Genomic DNA, 15070 nt, shown 5'->3' with positions numbered 1-15070 from the left:
GGGTGGGGCCGAGTTGCTGCTGCTGCAGCGCGATGGCGGCGGCGGCGCCGCTGTTGCCAAAGGCGCTGGGCTCGGCCAGGCAGGCGGCGCTGGCGGGAAGGGTGAGGCCGTTGATGCTGAAGTGTGTGGGCACAAAGCCAGCGTTGGAGGCCGCGGCCGCCGAGGCGTCGCCGTATGTCGCGCGCTGCTGGGCTTGGGGCTGGTGGGGGTGCAAGTGTGGGGGAGGGGGGTTTGATGACAGCAGAAAGAGATATCAGCGTCTCTCAAACCTACGCTGCCATTGCCCACATCGCAAGGCCCTGATCTGGCAGTTTCTGGGTGGGGTTTGGAGCAGCTGTCCATCACGGGCAAGGCAACAGCCAGGAAAGTAAGCGATTAGAGCAAGATTTCTGCAAGGCATAGCGCGTGAGGCACCATGCCGACCAACAAACCGACCCCAGCTAGACTCTAGGCACATGGGCTCGGCCACGGCGGCTCGCAAGCGCAGGCATACTGCTCCGGGCCCGCACCAGCGCCGCAGCGGTGCCGTCGGTAGGGGCTGCCGCCGCCCGGGCCCTGGGGTTCATCATCTGGTGGAGGGCGCCGTCAGACGCATCGGCGTCGGTGTCATTGAGGATTGATGGCGCAGGCTGGGCGTCCGCGGGGCCGGGGGCTTTGAAGAGCTCAAAGCCCTGCAGGAGCTGGGAGTCGAACTTCTGTTGCGGAGGAGCGGCGGTGTTGGGGCAGTTGCTCTGATGGATAAATACGAGGGGATCGGCATCCCGGCATGCGTCAGAGCTGCTTTGCACACATGATTGCTGCTGCCCTTGGGTCATTGACGACAGCGTCACTGGTGCTATGCAGTTACATCAGCTGCCACTGGCACCCAGTGGACAGCACGCGGTGCCATCGCACTCGGCCTTCCTGGCACGGCCACCCTTGCTGGAAGCAGACGACTCACTTCCAGGCTGGGAAGGGCCTGCAGGTCCAGCATCGTGAACAGTGTTTGTGCACAGGAGGACAACGGGAATGCGACTGCGGGCAAGGTGCGTGCGGCTGCCGTAAAGTCGTCTAAACACTCGTGAATTCAAGATCAGCTTTCAGGATGGCTGCGAGATATGTATGCGTCCATGCCAAGCTTGCGCTCCGGAGGAGTGGAGGGCCTCGAGCCCAACGGGCCTGAGGGCCGCGATCAGCTGGCTGGGGGCCGCTAAAAGACGTGTTTATTGTCAACGGACATGTGAAGTGCCGAGGCAATGACTGCAGAGGGGCACGTACATGATTTGTGCCGCATCAGGCGATGACACCCCCCTTGGACTGCGCACTTTCCGAGGAAACCTGCGAGGCGCACGTTCATCCGGCAGTTTGTGATTATCGTACCCTCCTATGCCCTGCGGGCAAACTTTGCTGCCCGCTCAAGGTGGTGCTGGCAGTGTAATAAGCATCCTACGCCCTGCCGGTCAACTCTCGCGTGCACTCTTTCCAGGCGACAGTGATTGCGCCACCACTGATGGACGAGCGGGAGCCAATGAACCCCCGCACAGAGGACTTGTCTGCTCGCAGGCAACCACATGTTTACTGCAGCTACGCAGCCACCCTCCAGCATTCACGCCTCCGCCTGCTGCCTGCACACGCCAAGGAACATGCACGCATGGTCGAACGCCGCAAGCCGCGCCGGCGCACGCCCCTCCTCGCGCCCCGACCACGCCGCCAGCGCCGCGGCCGCCCCTCCGCCGCTCCGCAGGATTTCCAGCATGCGCGCGCGCCGCGTGGCAGCCCCAGGTTCCGCCCAGCCCCGCAGCACCTCCTCCTCCATCTCCCGCCGTGTGCGCTTGCCCAGCCGCCCCTTGGCCGTCTCCGCCTCTGCCTGCTGCCCGACGACATCGCAAACGCCGCCGGCCACGGCGGTGCACTGCATTGAGCCGCTGAAGCCGCCGCCGATGCGGGCGTCGTCCTTGTTGCCAGTGCTGGAAGGCTTGCAGCCGCCATCAGCCTTGTTGTCAGCGTCGTCTGACGGCAGCTCAAGCGCAGCATGCTGCGGCAACCTCGGAGCCTCGATGGCGGCCGCTGCAGCCACCACAGGCGCCGCCAGGTCGCCGTCGCCCACGGGTGAAGGCAGGCCGGCAAGCTGCAGCTGCTCCCCTCCGCCGCGGTGCGGGCTTGGCACCGGCTCCTGCATCTCATCATCGACGCGCTGCCCCTCCTCCTCGTGCTGCTGCACCTTAAGCTCCCCCTGCACCTGCACCTGCCTCGTCCCACCCTTGCTCATGCGCTCGTCAGCCAAGCTGACCTTGTCCCGACCAGCCTGCTGCCAAACCTGCTTCACCGCGTGTGCCTGCGCCTCAGTCCCCTCCGCATGCACCCTGAGCTCACCGCCGTCGCTGCTGCCATCGCCGCCACCGGGCCCCAAGCCAGCAGGGGTCCCAACGGAGGCAAACGGCCCCGACTGCGCCGCCGCGCCGCGGGCCTCCTCTGCCCATTCCTCCAAAATTGGCCGCACGTCAACGTGCCCTGGCCGCTCCTCGCCGCTGCTGTCTAGCACCTTGGCCCCGCTGCCGCTGCCGCCCTGTGCTGCCGCCTCCGAGACATGGGGGGAGGCAGTTGCGGCAACTGCCAGAGGCAAGGCCGCGTTTGCGCCGCTGCCTTCACCTGCGGCGCAGACGTTGGCGCTGCCATTCCCCAGCGCGGGCTGTTCGGCTGCCGCGGCGCGCTCAGGCCGCTCAAGGGAGGCAGCCACAGGCTCTAGGCAAGGCGCCGCCACTGCGTCACGACCCCCAGCGGCAACGCCTCTGCCGCTGCCCAGCACAATCTGCTCAACTAGTGCACCACGAGCGGCCATCTCCAGAGAGGCTGTGGCCGGGATCACGCTGTGCGATATGGGCCCACCATCTGTGCCGCCCGCACCGGCGCCCGCGCCAGTGCCGCCGCAGCTGTCCGGTGGACTCAGGGCCGCGCACGCCTCGGTGCCTTTCGCCGCTGCAGGGATGCCGTCGCCAGGCGCACACCAGGCGGGCAGCGGCACAGGGCCAGTGCTGGTCGCTGCGTGCAGGGCAGCAAACTTGCGCGCCTCGTGCTGCTCGCACTCCGGCTCCTGCTGCTGGCGCTGCTGCTCCTTGCGCTGCAGCTCAGCGAAGCCCTCTGCCACCCCTAACCTCTGCCCTGCGGGCCTGATCGCCGCCTCGCTTGCGCTAGGCGTCACGCCGCTGCCGTGTTCGGCCGCAGCGGCTGGGGCGCAGTTGTCGAGCCCCCGCTGCACATGCTGCTCCTCAATGGCCGCCTCGTCCAGCGATGACGCAGCTATCAAACCAGTTGCTGCCCCGCGTGTTGGTGGGCTTGAGCTGCTGGCAGGCTCAACCACCTGCACCGGCTGCAGGGGTGGAGGCTCCATACAATGTGCTGCGGTCTTGGGGGCCATGAAGCTGCCGAGCGCAGCGTGCGCTGACGCAGACGCACGGCCCTGAAGGCAAGCGACAGCGCCAGGCGCGCTGCGCGCCCCGCGGACGAGTGGCGGGCTGCTGCCGTTGCTGCGGTTGACAAAGCTTGGCACTGCAGCGCCAGCGCTCATACTCATGGTGGCACCGGTGCGCATGTGAGCAATCTGCAGCACCGGCTGCGCTGGCTGCGGCACATAATCTCCGGCGTAGCTGCACTCCGGGCTTGAGGCGGCCGACGCAAGTGCGCCACTTCCTGCGCGCCAGGGCCGGTACAGGCGCTGCTGCTGCTGCTGCTGCTGCTGCTGCTGCTGCTGCTGCTGCTGTTGTTGCTGTTGCTGCTGCTGCTGCTGCTGCTGCTGCTGCTCACGTCTTGAATCCTGCTGGCAGCTGGCGTGGTTGATGCCCGCGTCGCTGCGTCGGGCCTTGCCTGCATCACCAAGCAGCCAGCCCTGCATGGTGGCTGGGTCAGGCGCCACAGCGGCCAGCATGGAGACATGCGGTGGGCCGATAGCAATTGTGAGCTGTGTGCATTGCGCGGCAAGGACGCCACCATTGTCTGCGGCTGCTGTGGCGGCAGTCCCCTCCAACGCCTGCTGCTGCGGCCAAACAGCTGCGTTGGCCGCCTCCATCCGCGAAGCGGCGCGGCCGCGGGCCGCCAACCAGCCGCCTGCAGCGGTAGAAACGGTGTCATCATCCATGGCGGCGGGCGGCAGCTGCTGACGCAGCGCCGCAGGCATTGCCGCCGTGTCAGCAGCGAGCAGCGCACGGTGCTGCCCCTCAAGCCTGCCTGGCTCTGACATGGTCGGCAGGCCGCCGCCCAGCGCCGTGCCACCTTGCGGCTGCTGCTCTTGCACCAGCACACCCAGCTGCTGGTGCTTGCCATTCGTAGCGGCAGCATGCGCCTTTTGCTGTCCTGCATGCAGCACTGAGCCCGGCGCCGAGCGCATGCTGGGGCCAGGAGCAGTGGCGCCCTGCGGCACTGCATGCTGACCAGGGAGAGCTTCTTGCTGGGGCGGCGAGGAGGGCCGCAGCACGCCGCCGCCGCGTTCCGCGCTGCCGCTGAACAGCCATGGCCGGCTGTATGTGCGCGTTAGAGGCGTTTGAGTCCCCGTCATGACGGGGACCGAGTTGGCCATGGCGGCTGCGGCGTTCGCGCGCGGCGGTGTTGCCGCCCATGCCAGCGGCAACCTGGCAGGGGTCTGTGTGGGCGTCAACCCGCGGCCGCCGCCTGACGTACGGCGGGTGAAGAAGTTGCCCAGAGAGCCCAACCAGTTTGCAGGCGACTGAGCGCGCGTGGGCAGCGGCGTGGTGGCATTCTGCAGGCCGCCGTTAGGCGTGCCACCGCGGGTTGCCATTGGAATTGAGAATGGCCAAGAAACACTTTCCTGGATTTCAGTGGGTGAATGATTTGGAGTGCACCGCTGGACCGGAGACGCGCCAAACAAGATCGTCGACGGACGTTGGACGGATCTGTGTCATGTGTGTGCGAATTGTATTGTCTGATGTGTGCCGCGTGCGATCAGCAGTCAAGATGAAAGATCTTTTGGGATGCAATTCGGTATGGTATGGGCGACAGCTGCACTCGGTTCGGGAGCAGCTGCACGCTGAGCTCAGCTGAGGCTGCCGCTGGTGCAAGGTGCAGGCCTGATGGTACCAGCAATTAATCTCCATGACTTGTAGCGCGCACAAATCCCAACAGCTGCTGAAACGGTGACAGTGCATGTTGCCCCGTCCTGGCTACACCCCCGTTGTTGATCAAGAGCTGGGGCCAAGTTGCAAAACATACTCTCACCCGCTGCAGCTATTGCTGAAAGTTTAGCATTTCAACCGTGCACAAAGGAAAATTGCTAGCTCGGCTTTCTCAACTGCGCCTTCCACAAGCTGTGAGGGCCACGTGACCACAATGCTTACACGAAGGACATCACACGTGTGCATTCACAGTCGCACGAGGGACACACATGCGTAGGAGAGTGCATCCAGCACCTCTTGTGATATTGGTTGGTGTGATGCACTTGAACCCACCAGGTGCGCCCACCCACCTGCGCCCTCCCCCAAAAAGCGAGCGACCTCAACCAACAGCTGCCTGCTAATCACGCAGTGCTGAACACAAGGCGCCGAGCGGCCCTGTAAAAATAAAAATGAAATAAAGTATGCTGACGCATGTACGATGCGCCGGATGCTGGCGCCCTGCGGGTGTCGCATCTCTGTTGGCGCTGAATCGGCCATAGAAGAGGACACATGCAGTGCAGTGCGCCGCGCAAAGTGCGCCTGCCCAGCACGGTGCAAATGTGAGATGGAACTTCGACCCTTGTCAGTCCATAAGCGAGACAACACCTCCAAATACGAAGGCAATGGGCACCCTGCATGCCTTGAGGGCAGTTGGACACCGCTTTCTCGCACAATAGGCAGCCTGTTCACAGACACCAACCGCCCAAATCGGCGGTCAACAGACAGATGCGGTCTGGCCCGGGCGCATGCCGCAATGCATGCGCATGGGTTTGCGCGCAAATGCCTGTTTTGTGCGCGTGCGCCGCGCAGTGAAGCTTTCGTGATGTTGCCTGCAAAGCGCTGCTTATCATGCAAACAGCTGCTGACACCTACTGCGAAATTGAGACAGAAAGCCAAACGTGAATGTGCAGCGACAGGTGCCGCACCAGGCCGATTTGCGCGAGGAGCGCAGCACTCTGAAAGGGGGCGCAACGCGCCTTGCCCAAAGTGCATGTTCAACCCAAGGGGTCAGGAAATGTTGAAATGAGCACCAACAGGGCCAGCCGGCGCCTCTGCGTCAACGCTGCGCTCGAGCGGTTGTCCATAGCTGGTGCTCTTGCTGCTGAGTGCGGCAGTTGCCGCCGCGAAGCTGCTGCGGTGGCCTTTGGCCAGGACGCGTGCCGCGTGCAGCAGCCGCTGCTGGGCGGCGGCCGTGGTGTCGAACCACTCGCAGGCAGCCCCTGGTCCCTGGCCTTCTCCTGCCTGCTTGCCTTCCTCACTATGCCCGGGCGCGCCGCCGCTGGCACAGCAAGGCTCCTGTGACCGCTCCGCGGCGGCTGTGGCACACGCCGCGGCCGCGCCCTCCGCCACCACGCGCACGCACGACACTGGGTCGGTGGAGAGGGCGCCCAGCGTGGCAGTCACCACCTCCTGCGACCGCCGCGGCAGCAAGTGAGCTGCGTGCGCCAGCAGACTCAGGCCCATCGGGACAAAGGCCTGCCGCCCCCGGAAGCTGGGGCTGCGGCCAAATCGGTCGACCAAGCTTTCCGCATACAAGCCGGGCCCCACACTGAGGGGGTCCAGGCCCGAGGGGTCGCCGCCGACGCTGCCGCCCAAGCTCTTGCGGTCCCTCCGGCCGCTGCCGCGCGCGCGGCTGCTGCTGCTGCCACCGCCGCCCGCCACTGCGCCTTGGACCGCCGCGCCCAGGCGGCTTGAGCTGCTGTTGCGGTGGGGGATGGCACGGCTGGCGGACAAGGAGACGTCGTGGGCGGACGCGCTGCGCCTGTGCTGCAACTGGGATCGCGCTCCCCATGCGCCCACCGGCGCCATTGCTGGATGCACGGCGCCCACCACCGGGTGGGCAGCCCGCATCGCGGGATGGACTGCCACTATTGCCGGGTGCACCGCCGCCCCGGTTGTGCACGGCGCGGCGGGAAGCGCCGCTGCATGCTTGGGGGGTGCGCAGCGCGACGGAGACGCGTGGCGGCGTGCCGCTACGGTGTCGCTGCCACCATCCTCGTCGCTGCTGCTGCTGCTGCTGCTGCTGCCGCCGCTGCCGCCGCCGCTGCTGCTGCCGTTCCTACTCCTGCCCCTGCTGTCGCGGCGATCAACGCTGTCAAGGCTCTGCGAGCTGCCGCCCATTCCATTGGCAGCCGTTGGCGCCTGCGCCGCTGCCGAAAATCCTTCTAACGAGCGTCCATGATCCTGTGGCGGCGAACAGGGCAAGCCACCACGCGGCGGTGCCGCCAGAGCGCAGGGCAGGCCGCCAAGCCGCGCCCCGTCGCCACAGTCGTCGCTACAGCTGCCGCGGTAGCTGCTGTAATCGCCGTCGCTGCTTGGGCTGCCGGCTGCCAGAAATGAGGCCGCGGCGGCGATTGACCCGCTGCTTGCAATCCTGATTGGGCTGCTGTGGTGTTCTCTGAGCGAATCAAGGCTCCTCCTGCCGCCCGTCGCCCGGAGAAGGGCGCTGCCGTGCCTGCCGCCGCCCGCATCGTCACCGCCGCTGTCGTCACTGCCGCTGCTGCTGGTGGCGTGACCTTGCCGCCGTGCTTGGTCGCGCAACAGCGTTGCAGCCGACTGGCGCTGCTGCTCCTGCAGCTTGCCTCCCTGCTCCAGCTGCTGCGCGAGCTGCGCCTCCTGCCGCTGCTGCTGCAGCTGTGCCTCCGGAATCAGCGGCAGCAGGGCTGCGAGCAGCGGCCCCATTTGGACCGCCGCCGCGTCGCGCACCGCAGCTACTGGGTCAGAGCACAGAGCGACTGCCGCCGGCCACAGCACGTCCGTAATGGCGGCCAGCTGTGACGCGCGCGCCATGCGCCCGAGCTCTGCCGCTATGCCGCGCCGCAGCCGCCACGCACGGCAGCGCTCGTGGTGCGCGCCGCCCTGTGCCAGCCGCGAGATGAGGCGCAGCAGCGGCTCGTGGCTAGCCGCCGGAAGCGCCTCCAGCAGCGGCGGGACGGCGGCAACAAACGCCGCGTCGACCCATGACAGGTGGTCGTGCACGATTGACAGCAGCGCCGGCAGCAGGTCGGTGCGCAGCACCTCGGGCCCCAGCTGCTGCGCCATCAAAGGCAGCGCAGCCACCACCTCCTGCAGCACCACCGGGTCTCGCGACGCCTGCAGGTGGCCGAAAGCCGGCCGCACGTCGGGCCACCGTGCGGGGCCCAGGCGGGAAGCGACCATTCCTAGGCTCTGCGCGCACGCTAGCGCAACACTGATCTCTGAAATCACAGTTGTGCTGGACCCCATGGCCACGAACCGGCCGACGAGCAGGCTGCTGATCTGGCAGGGCGGCAGTGCCAGCAGGCACGGGCCCAGGCCGCCGAGCGCCGTGACCTTTACCCAGTGACTGCTGTCGGCCGTAAGCGTGTCAATGCACTCGCGCATGGTTGCCCAGCAGGTGTGCAGCTCGGACTGCTCCAAAGCCAGCTCGCACTGCGGCCCTGACGCCCCCGCCTTCACGTCTGCCGCGTCGCCCTCCTCGGCGGCGCCTGCCGGCGCGCCGGTGCCGCCGCTAGCGCTGCTGCTGCTGCTGTTGATGCTATTGCTGCTGCTGCTATTGCTGCTGCTGCCGCCGCCACCAGCGGCCCCCAGGCGCGAGGCGCCCAGCGCGGACTCAGGCAGCCCCGCGTCAGACCGCGGCGACGCCTCACCCAGCGGCGAGCCAGTGACGAGGCGGTCGTCCGCAGACGACAAAGATGACGACGACAGCGACTGCGGGATGATGCTGCCGAGCGGCTTTGGCGTGTCAGTGAGCAGGCTGCTGCTGAGCGGGTGCTTGCCCATGCTGCGGGCCGGCGCCCCCACAGCTGGGCGCATCACATGCGCCGACCAGACGTGCGATGAGAGCGCAGCGGAGGACGCCGTGCTGCCGGCGCCTCGCATGCCGCCGCGCTGGCTGCGCCCCAGGGAGCCGCTGGCGCTGCCTGCTTTGGCGTGTGCGCACATGCCAGTGGCGGCCACGCCGAGCGGCTCCAGCGGCACACCGCTCGTCGGGCAGCGCGGGGGCACGCCGACGCAGCTGCGTTCATTTGAGCACGCGTCCCCGCAGCCGCCGACGTCCTCCAGAGCGCTGAAGCAGCTGCATGTGCTGTCCGCGCGGCTCAGCACGCGCTGCTGCTGGCGGTGCAGCTTGCCGGCAAGGCGCGGAAGGTCGACTGCCGCTGCTCGACGCACGCGCCAGTTGTTGTCGCGGCACAGCTGCGAGAACCAGGGCAGCAGCGCGCACTGCCACACGTCAACTGGCAGGTGATCGCCGATGAGGCTCATGCAGCACGCCACCGCCTGCAGCGGAGTTGCAGGGGGCGGAATGGAAGGGTTGCACGGGTCAGGGGTAGCCGTCACCAACACCGCCGCAGGCGCCTAGCCTAGCCCAGCGCATCTCCAATCCTGTCCAACACAACTGCCTGCAACATCAGGGATGGCTCGACGCATGAATGTGCTCCTTTTGTCTGCAAGTGCTTCTGCAGTAAGCCGATGCACCCACCTCGCGCACGCTAAAGTCGCGATGGCTGCACCACCGCCGCAGCAGGTCCGGTACTCGTTCGTGCAGCGCCTCCTGTGACCAGTGGGCTGCCGAGTGCGCAAACAGCCGCGCTGCAGCCACTGCCGCGTCCTCCGCGCCGCGCGAATCTAGGCGATGCAGCGCGTGCTGGGCCGCAGACGCCGCGGCGTCGCGAGGCAGCAGCGCCGTCAGCTGCGAAAAGGAAAGGATTGCCTGCCGAGCGACCTGCGGTCGGGTTGGGAGAGCATGGGCGATGTGGGTTTCAAGTCCAGGCGCCACCTGTGCTTTGCGCCCCACAGCCACCTGAGAGCGAGGTTTACTCTACCAAAGCAGTCGCAAATCCAACCAGTGGGCGTGGCCTACAAAGGCATGCGTCGCGCGCGCGCTGCAGCCCAGCATCAACTCGCCTCGTCGTGGTCGTCAAGCACCATGTGCAGGATCATCGGCAGCAGCACTTGCTGAATGTCCGTCTGGGCGCGTGCAGCATCCTTGTCTCGCAGGAGCCCACCTGCACGGGGCAGCCGCAGAAGGGTGGCTCTGAAACCATGGCTGAAGGTGAAACATGCCGAGTGGCGCCAAGCAGACCGGCAGCCCACGACTCAGTTGCTGCGCCTCGTAACCGCCACTGACCGCAGATCAGCGCACATATCCTCACTGAATGCGCCACACACGAACTCACCAAGGTGGGACAGTTGCCGCAACGCCTCCAGCCGCACATCGGCCTCAGAGTCGCGCAGCACCTCATGCAGCAGCGGAGCCGTCTCACAGCACTGGGCGTATTCGGCCGCCGCAGCAGCTGCTGCGACGCCCTGTAGAAAAGATGGCAAAATAACTACAAAAGAATACTATCAAGAAGATTTGCGTACGCTGTCGCCTAAGTTCAGCAGCCCCGCGGCCTGTGCAGCGCGGACTGGACCCTGCAGCCCTACGCCCCTAATAAGGAACGCACCTGCACATGCGCCGCGCGTTGCACAGAGCTTTTGCTCTGCAACGCTCGGCTCAACATATCGCTGAGGCCGGTTGTCGCCACCTGCACCCAGAACCATGCTGATGAGCCTGGATGGCGGGACCTCTCGTGGCAAAGTCGTGCATCAGGCACCTCACCTCTCCAGTGTCATCCCTATTAATGTCCGTGGGTCCTCGACTCCATGCCCAGCGCGCGGGGGGGACCTCAGCGCGGGTCATTTTGCGCGAGCGTTCAGCGATGATCGCTTCTCATCGAGTATGGCAAAGCATGGGTCAGAGCAGCGCAGAAAAATAATATGATTTTGGTTCCATAGGTTCATAGATGCATCTTTGCTTGAATGGCGTGCAGCGCTTGGGCAGGCGCCAGAGAGCGCAGGGGAGTGAGGGCGCCAGGCGACCCTCGAGCCGTGACCAGCGACCAACTGCACAAGGAGTGAGCGCTACTCTGATAACAATGCTTGCGGCTGATATAACCTCACGAAGTACCTCTGCGCAAGCAAGCAGAGACAAAGACCGCTTCGCCAGTAAAGTTGGAGGGGCCGCCCGCCAGTGTCGACAGAGCGGGGGCGGAAAGGAGGAATGTGAGCAAATCGGATGGGGTATTCCTGCCCATACCCGTTTGACCAGTGCCCTGATTACTATTCAACATGCAAGCCAACCTGCATATGGCGGTCAACTCCCCACCCAACATACCTAGCACATGACAACTCGCATCTCCGAAACAATTCAAGTTCCTAGGAGATGCTGCAGCCGGTTTTGAGCCCCAGCCGAGCAATGGCGGGTGGTGCATACACATGCATGAGGGACGATGTTTACTGGGAAGCTGGTTACATAGCAGCGCAGTTGTTATTTCCCAGACACACATGCATGCGGGGTTGATGGCATGTGAGAGCCCTCAGTGTGAGGCTGCCGAAATATGTCACCTGTGTGCGTTGTTATCATCCCACAAGAACAAAGTGGTCTTGCGAACATGTGCGAAGCTCATTCTATGCACACACGCCCAACCAATGAGGGCCGGTGGTGCAAGACCATAAAACTGACCATGCAACTGACCACAAGGAATGGACAGCGGAGAAAGCACGCAGCACGACCAGAAAACTCTAGATTAGATCAAGCGCAACTCAATCCCATCAACCAGCCGCCTGACATTGTGAGAGCAAGACCAGAGCTGTCTGTGCACTACGCATTGTTCAAGCATTATCTTGAACGAGGCAGGAGGCTGCCGTGGCAACGCGGGGCAGCAGGTGCTCCGCTCAGCAATGCCGAGCACATGGGCATCCACCAGCAAAGTCCGCACATGGAAAGCCGCCAAGAGCCTCCCAAAAGGGACCACCTTGCCAAGAATGAGAACCAAAACATGTTGTACAGCGAAGTGCATGGCGCTGTCTGGAATGCTTTGCGAGAGTAGTGCACGAGAGCGGAGCTCAGCACCGCCACATGCTCCAGCTCACGCCGGCACGCGAATAGGCACACCCACCTCCGCCGCAGCCTCCACACGCGGCGGCTCCGGCGGCGCAAACAGGCCCGGCAGCACACGTGGCAGCTCGTGAATGTTTGGGATCACGAGGTCTGCGCCAGCCACGTGCCCCTCACGGCCCACCAGCACTGTGAAGATCCCTAGCTCGTGGGCTGAGGCGCAGTTGCGGGGGCTGTCATCAATAAAGACGGCGCGTCCCGGCGCCACGCCCAGCTGCTGCAGCACCAGCTCAAAGGCGCGGCGGTTGGGCTTGCATAGTACCTGGGGCGGTGCGCCCTCCGGTGCCTTGAGCAGCTGCTGCACGGTTTCAAAGCACCAGATCGTCTGAGAAGATTTGTGGGCAGGGAGAGTGCAACGGGAGGTTATGCAGAGGAAAAGCATGCGGGCGGGGAGAGTGCCTCATGTGTTTGTCAAGGAGGACCATGGGTAATCACCGTGCAGTGCTCATGCCAGCCGCAACAGTCCTTGGAAAGAGGACCATGGGTAATCACCGTGCAGTGCTCATGCCAGCCGCAACAGTCATTCACAGATCACAGCATCCAGCCCAAGCAGAGCCAGGCCCTGCCACCCCTGCCATTGTCACTCGACACCCGCGTGCCAACCACATGCCCACTCACCTCGAAGCATCCCTGGATACCCAGCCGTGAGAGGCACTCCGCTGTGTGCTTGGCATCTGCATTGGTGAAAATGTGCTTTGTGGCCGTGACCTGTGCCAGGATGTCGCGCACTCCGTTGGGGTGCAGCAGCAAGTCGTACTCAAGGGTCGCGTGCACCTGTGTTCATGGAGGATCATGAGTCAGCGGGTTGCGGACCGCAGATTTGCAGGAATGTGGCACCTTTACAAGTACAAAACTTGCAACAAAGGAGCAACCACACAGCCAGCACACATCACAGCAACATAATGTTTGCCCAGCAGCTGCGTCCCACGAGCCACCGCGGCCCTGAGACCTTGTCGTGAAAGTGGTCGTAGTCTATGTGGTAGCCCGCCGCCACCAGTCCCGCCATGGTCTACGGGTAGCGCACAGCCGTAACTTTGAGCGGCGCGCCAGGCAGAAGGGCAATCACAACCAAAAGATACCCTCGCGCAGTGTGAGGCTTGCGTTTGCACTTGTCTGCACCCCACTGATGGCGCTCACCGTGCCATGCTCCAGGTATAGCTTCAATGTAAGAGCGTCCACTTCGTCCGCTGGGATGAGAAGCACTTCCCGTAGGTAGCCTGCAATTGCCAAGGCATGGCAGGGGGGAAGACCTGGGGCAGGCTGGGCGGAAGCGCATTGCAATGTGGACAGGGACAGGGCCAGTTGCGCAACGTGCCTGCAGAGAGCGGATTCTTTGCAGGCTCACGTGTGATGTTGTTTCTCACAGTCTTTGCTATCGCAGGAACATCATAGAGCGTGTCATCCTGCGGGTGCATTGTGATGCAGAATGCAGCGGCTGAGGCCGCAGCCAACACACAATGCAGGGGTTCTGCAGGGCTGCTGTCGCAAAGGCTGCACGAGCTGCTGCCATGGTTTCAAGTGCTGCAAACGCAGCCACAGCGCAGTGATACCAGCACACATCGTTTGCATGTGCGAGACTCGGAAGCGCATGCTCTCCCACTCCACTCGTCCACGCGCTGCTCAGCTGCTGCAGCAGGCAGCTCTCACGCCCCGATGCGACGCTGCGCGCCTACCAGGTCGAACAGCACCGCATCAAACTCCCGGTCTAAAAACGTCATATTCTCTGCTGCCTCTCTGATGGCAGCGCTGCAGGAAGAAAACAAGGAATAAAGACCGGGTATGACGCGTTGGCCAGGGTTGAGGGTGGTGTAATATCAACTTATGTCAGTGAAAAATCCGATGTTTGTGACGATGCAGAACTCGGTTTCCAGACGTGCTTTGCTTCTGTTGGTGCCCAGCGAGACCAGGATGGCTGTGCTCTGCAACCTTGTTGCTCTCAAACGTGAACTCTGCGAGGTATTCATACGCTGACCGACATTTTAGCCAAGCCGTTGAATCCACGCCGTAAATGTAAATGACACTCATCAGATCACACCCACTCGCCGCTGATCGCGTTTAGGATGAGCTACAGGGGCGGTGGGGAGCGAAGGCGGGAAGAACGCACCAGATATGGCGGCGGTGATGGTGGAGAACGCCGCGATTATTCGGACAGGCGCGGAACAGCGCACCAAGACAGACGAGGGGCTCACCACCAGGCCTCCTACGTGGGAAACAAACGTGGCAGGGAGGACGTGGCTCCCGCAGACCCGAAGCGCGACCTCATCAGGCTGCTGCTGCGCCTGGGCGAGCCGCAAGTGAGTGCAGCTTGGGCGGCCGGCACGTCACAATGCCTTTGTTGCTCATGCCGTGGCCCTCGCCATCATGTCTCCTGTAACTGCGCATGCATGTGAGCTTTTATCATGACCACTGATGCTGCGGCCATCATGGCGCTGGGATGTGCGTTCGAAGTCAACTTGTACTGGAGGATGCTCGCGACGACACCCATAACTTCTGACCAAAACAGGCCCCTAATGACACCCCTGAGAGCACTATAATGCCCGCCGTGAGGGCTCTGAAGCGGGAAATTGCGCGGCCGCTGCCAGAGGTAAGCGGGGGCCGACAGGGTGAGATGGCTGCACACACCCTGCTTCGCCCCGCTTCGCCCCGAGACCGCCTGCCAAGCCGTGGCGGCGCGTGCGCTGCACGGGCGACAGCTGCGTGGCTGCCCGGAAGCTGCAGCTCTGGATCATTGTAGGGTCTGTTGCAACCCGATCCCTCAACCCAGCTCGACGAGCTGGTCCTGGAGGCAGTTTGCGGCGCGACCACCAAGACGATACAGCTGGCTCTCGTCATAGGTGCGGCGCCTTGCGCTGTGGTATGCCTCTTGGAACGCAAGGCACGATGTGTTCCAAACATGTCCCGTCGACGTGTGGGTCAACGTGCTGTGCCGCAAAGTGGCAACTCGGCCCAGGAGTAAGAAATCGTGCATTCCTGCCCGCGGCTTGCCTGCGCACTGCACCAGGCCTGG

At 64.1% G+C, this 15070-nt stretch overlaps 5 protein-coding genes across 5 annotated transcripts in view; 1 reads left to right on the top strand and 4 right to left on the bottom strand.

The window, feature by feature from the left end:
* MNEG_6732 (hypothetical protein) overlaps positions 1-973 on the bottom strand; it is a gene marked incomplete at both ends in the record, with an annotated part of 1751 nt that extends 778 nt beyond the window's left edge. Inside the window, 2 exons of the mRNA XM_014044798.1 lie at positions 494-695; positions 941-973. Coding sequence (XP_013900252.1) covers positions 494-695; positions 941-973 — 235 coding nt within the window. The remainder of the gene's footprint in view (positions 1-493; positions 696-940) is intronic.
* Positions 974-1585: 612 nt separating this feature from the next.
* MNEG_6731 (hypothetical protein) lies at positions 1586-3901 on the bottom strand (the record flags this gene model as incomplete). The annotated part of the gene is made up of 1 exon (XM_014044797.1): positions 1586-3901. The coding sequence occupies one exon, from the start codon at positions 3899-3901 to the stop codon at positions 1586-1588; it is 2316 nt and encodes a 771-aa protein (XP_013900251.1).
* Positions 3902-7306: 3405 nt separating this feature from the next.
* MNEG_6730 (hypothetical protein) lies at positions 7307-10168 on the bottom strand (the record flags this gene model as incomplete). Its single annotated transcript, XM_014044796.1, has 4 exons — positions 7307-7325; positions 7684-9401; positions 9604-9846; positions 10130-10168. 4 exons carry the CDS (start codon positions 10166-10168, stop codon positions 7307-7309), a joined length of 2019 nt encoding a protein of 672 aa, XP_013900250.1.
* A 1866-nt stretch (positions 10169-12034) lies between these two features.
* On the bottom strand, positions 12035-13781 carry MNEG_6729 (putative hydrolase of the HAD superfamily; the record flags this gene model as incomplete). Its single annotated transcript, XM_014044795.1, has 6 exons — positions 12035-12388; positions 12682-12837; positions 12992-13072; positions 13201-13280; positions 13409-13466; positions 13737-13781. The coding sequence occupies 6 exons, from the start codon at positions 13779-13781 to the stop codon at positions 12035-12037; spliced, it is 774 nt and encodes a 257-aa protein (XP_013900249.1).
* A 342-nt stretch (positions 13782-14123) lies between these two features.
* MNEG_6728 (hypothetical protein) lies at positions 14124-14357 on the top strand (the record flags this gene model as incomplete). Its single annotated transcript, XM_014044794.1, has 1 exon — positions 14124-14357. A coding segment is annotated over one exon (234 nt), but the record flags the coding sequence as incomplete, so codon positions are not given.
* Positions 14358-15070: the final 713 nt, after the last annotated feature.

Source organism: Monoraphidium neglectum, assembly GCF_000611645.1.
Source record: "Monoraphidium neglectum strain SAG 48.87 unplaced genomic scaffold scaffold01123, whole genome shotgun sequence".
Lineage (NCBI taxonomy): Eukaryota > Viridiplantae > Chlorophyta > Chlorophyceae > Sphaeropleales > Selenastraceae > Monoraphidium > Monoraphidium neglectum.
Note: the sequence above shows the minus strand (reverse complement) of the source record. Positions and strands in the feature narration are given on the sequence as shown.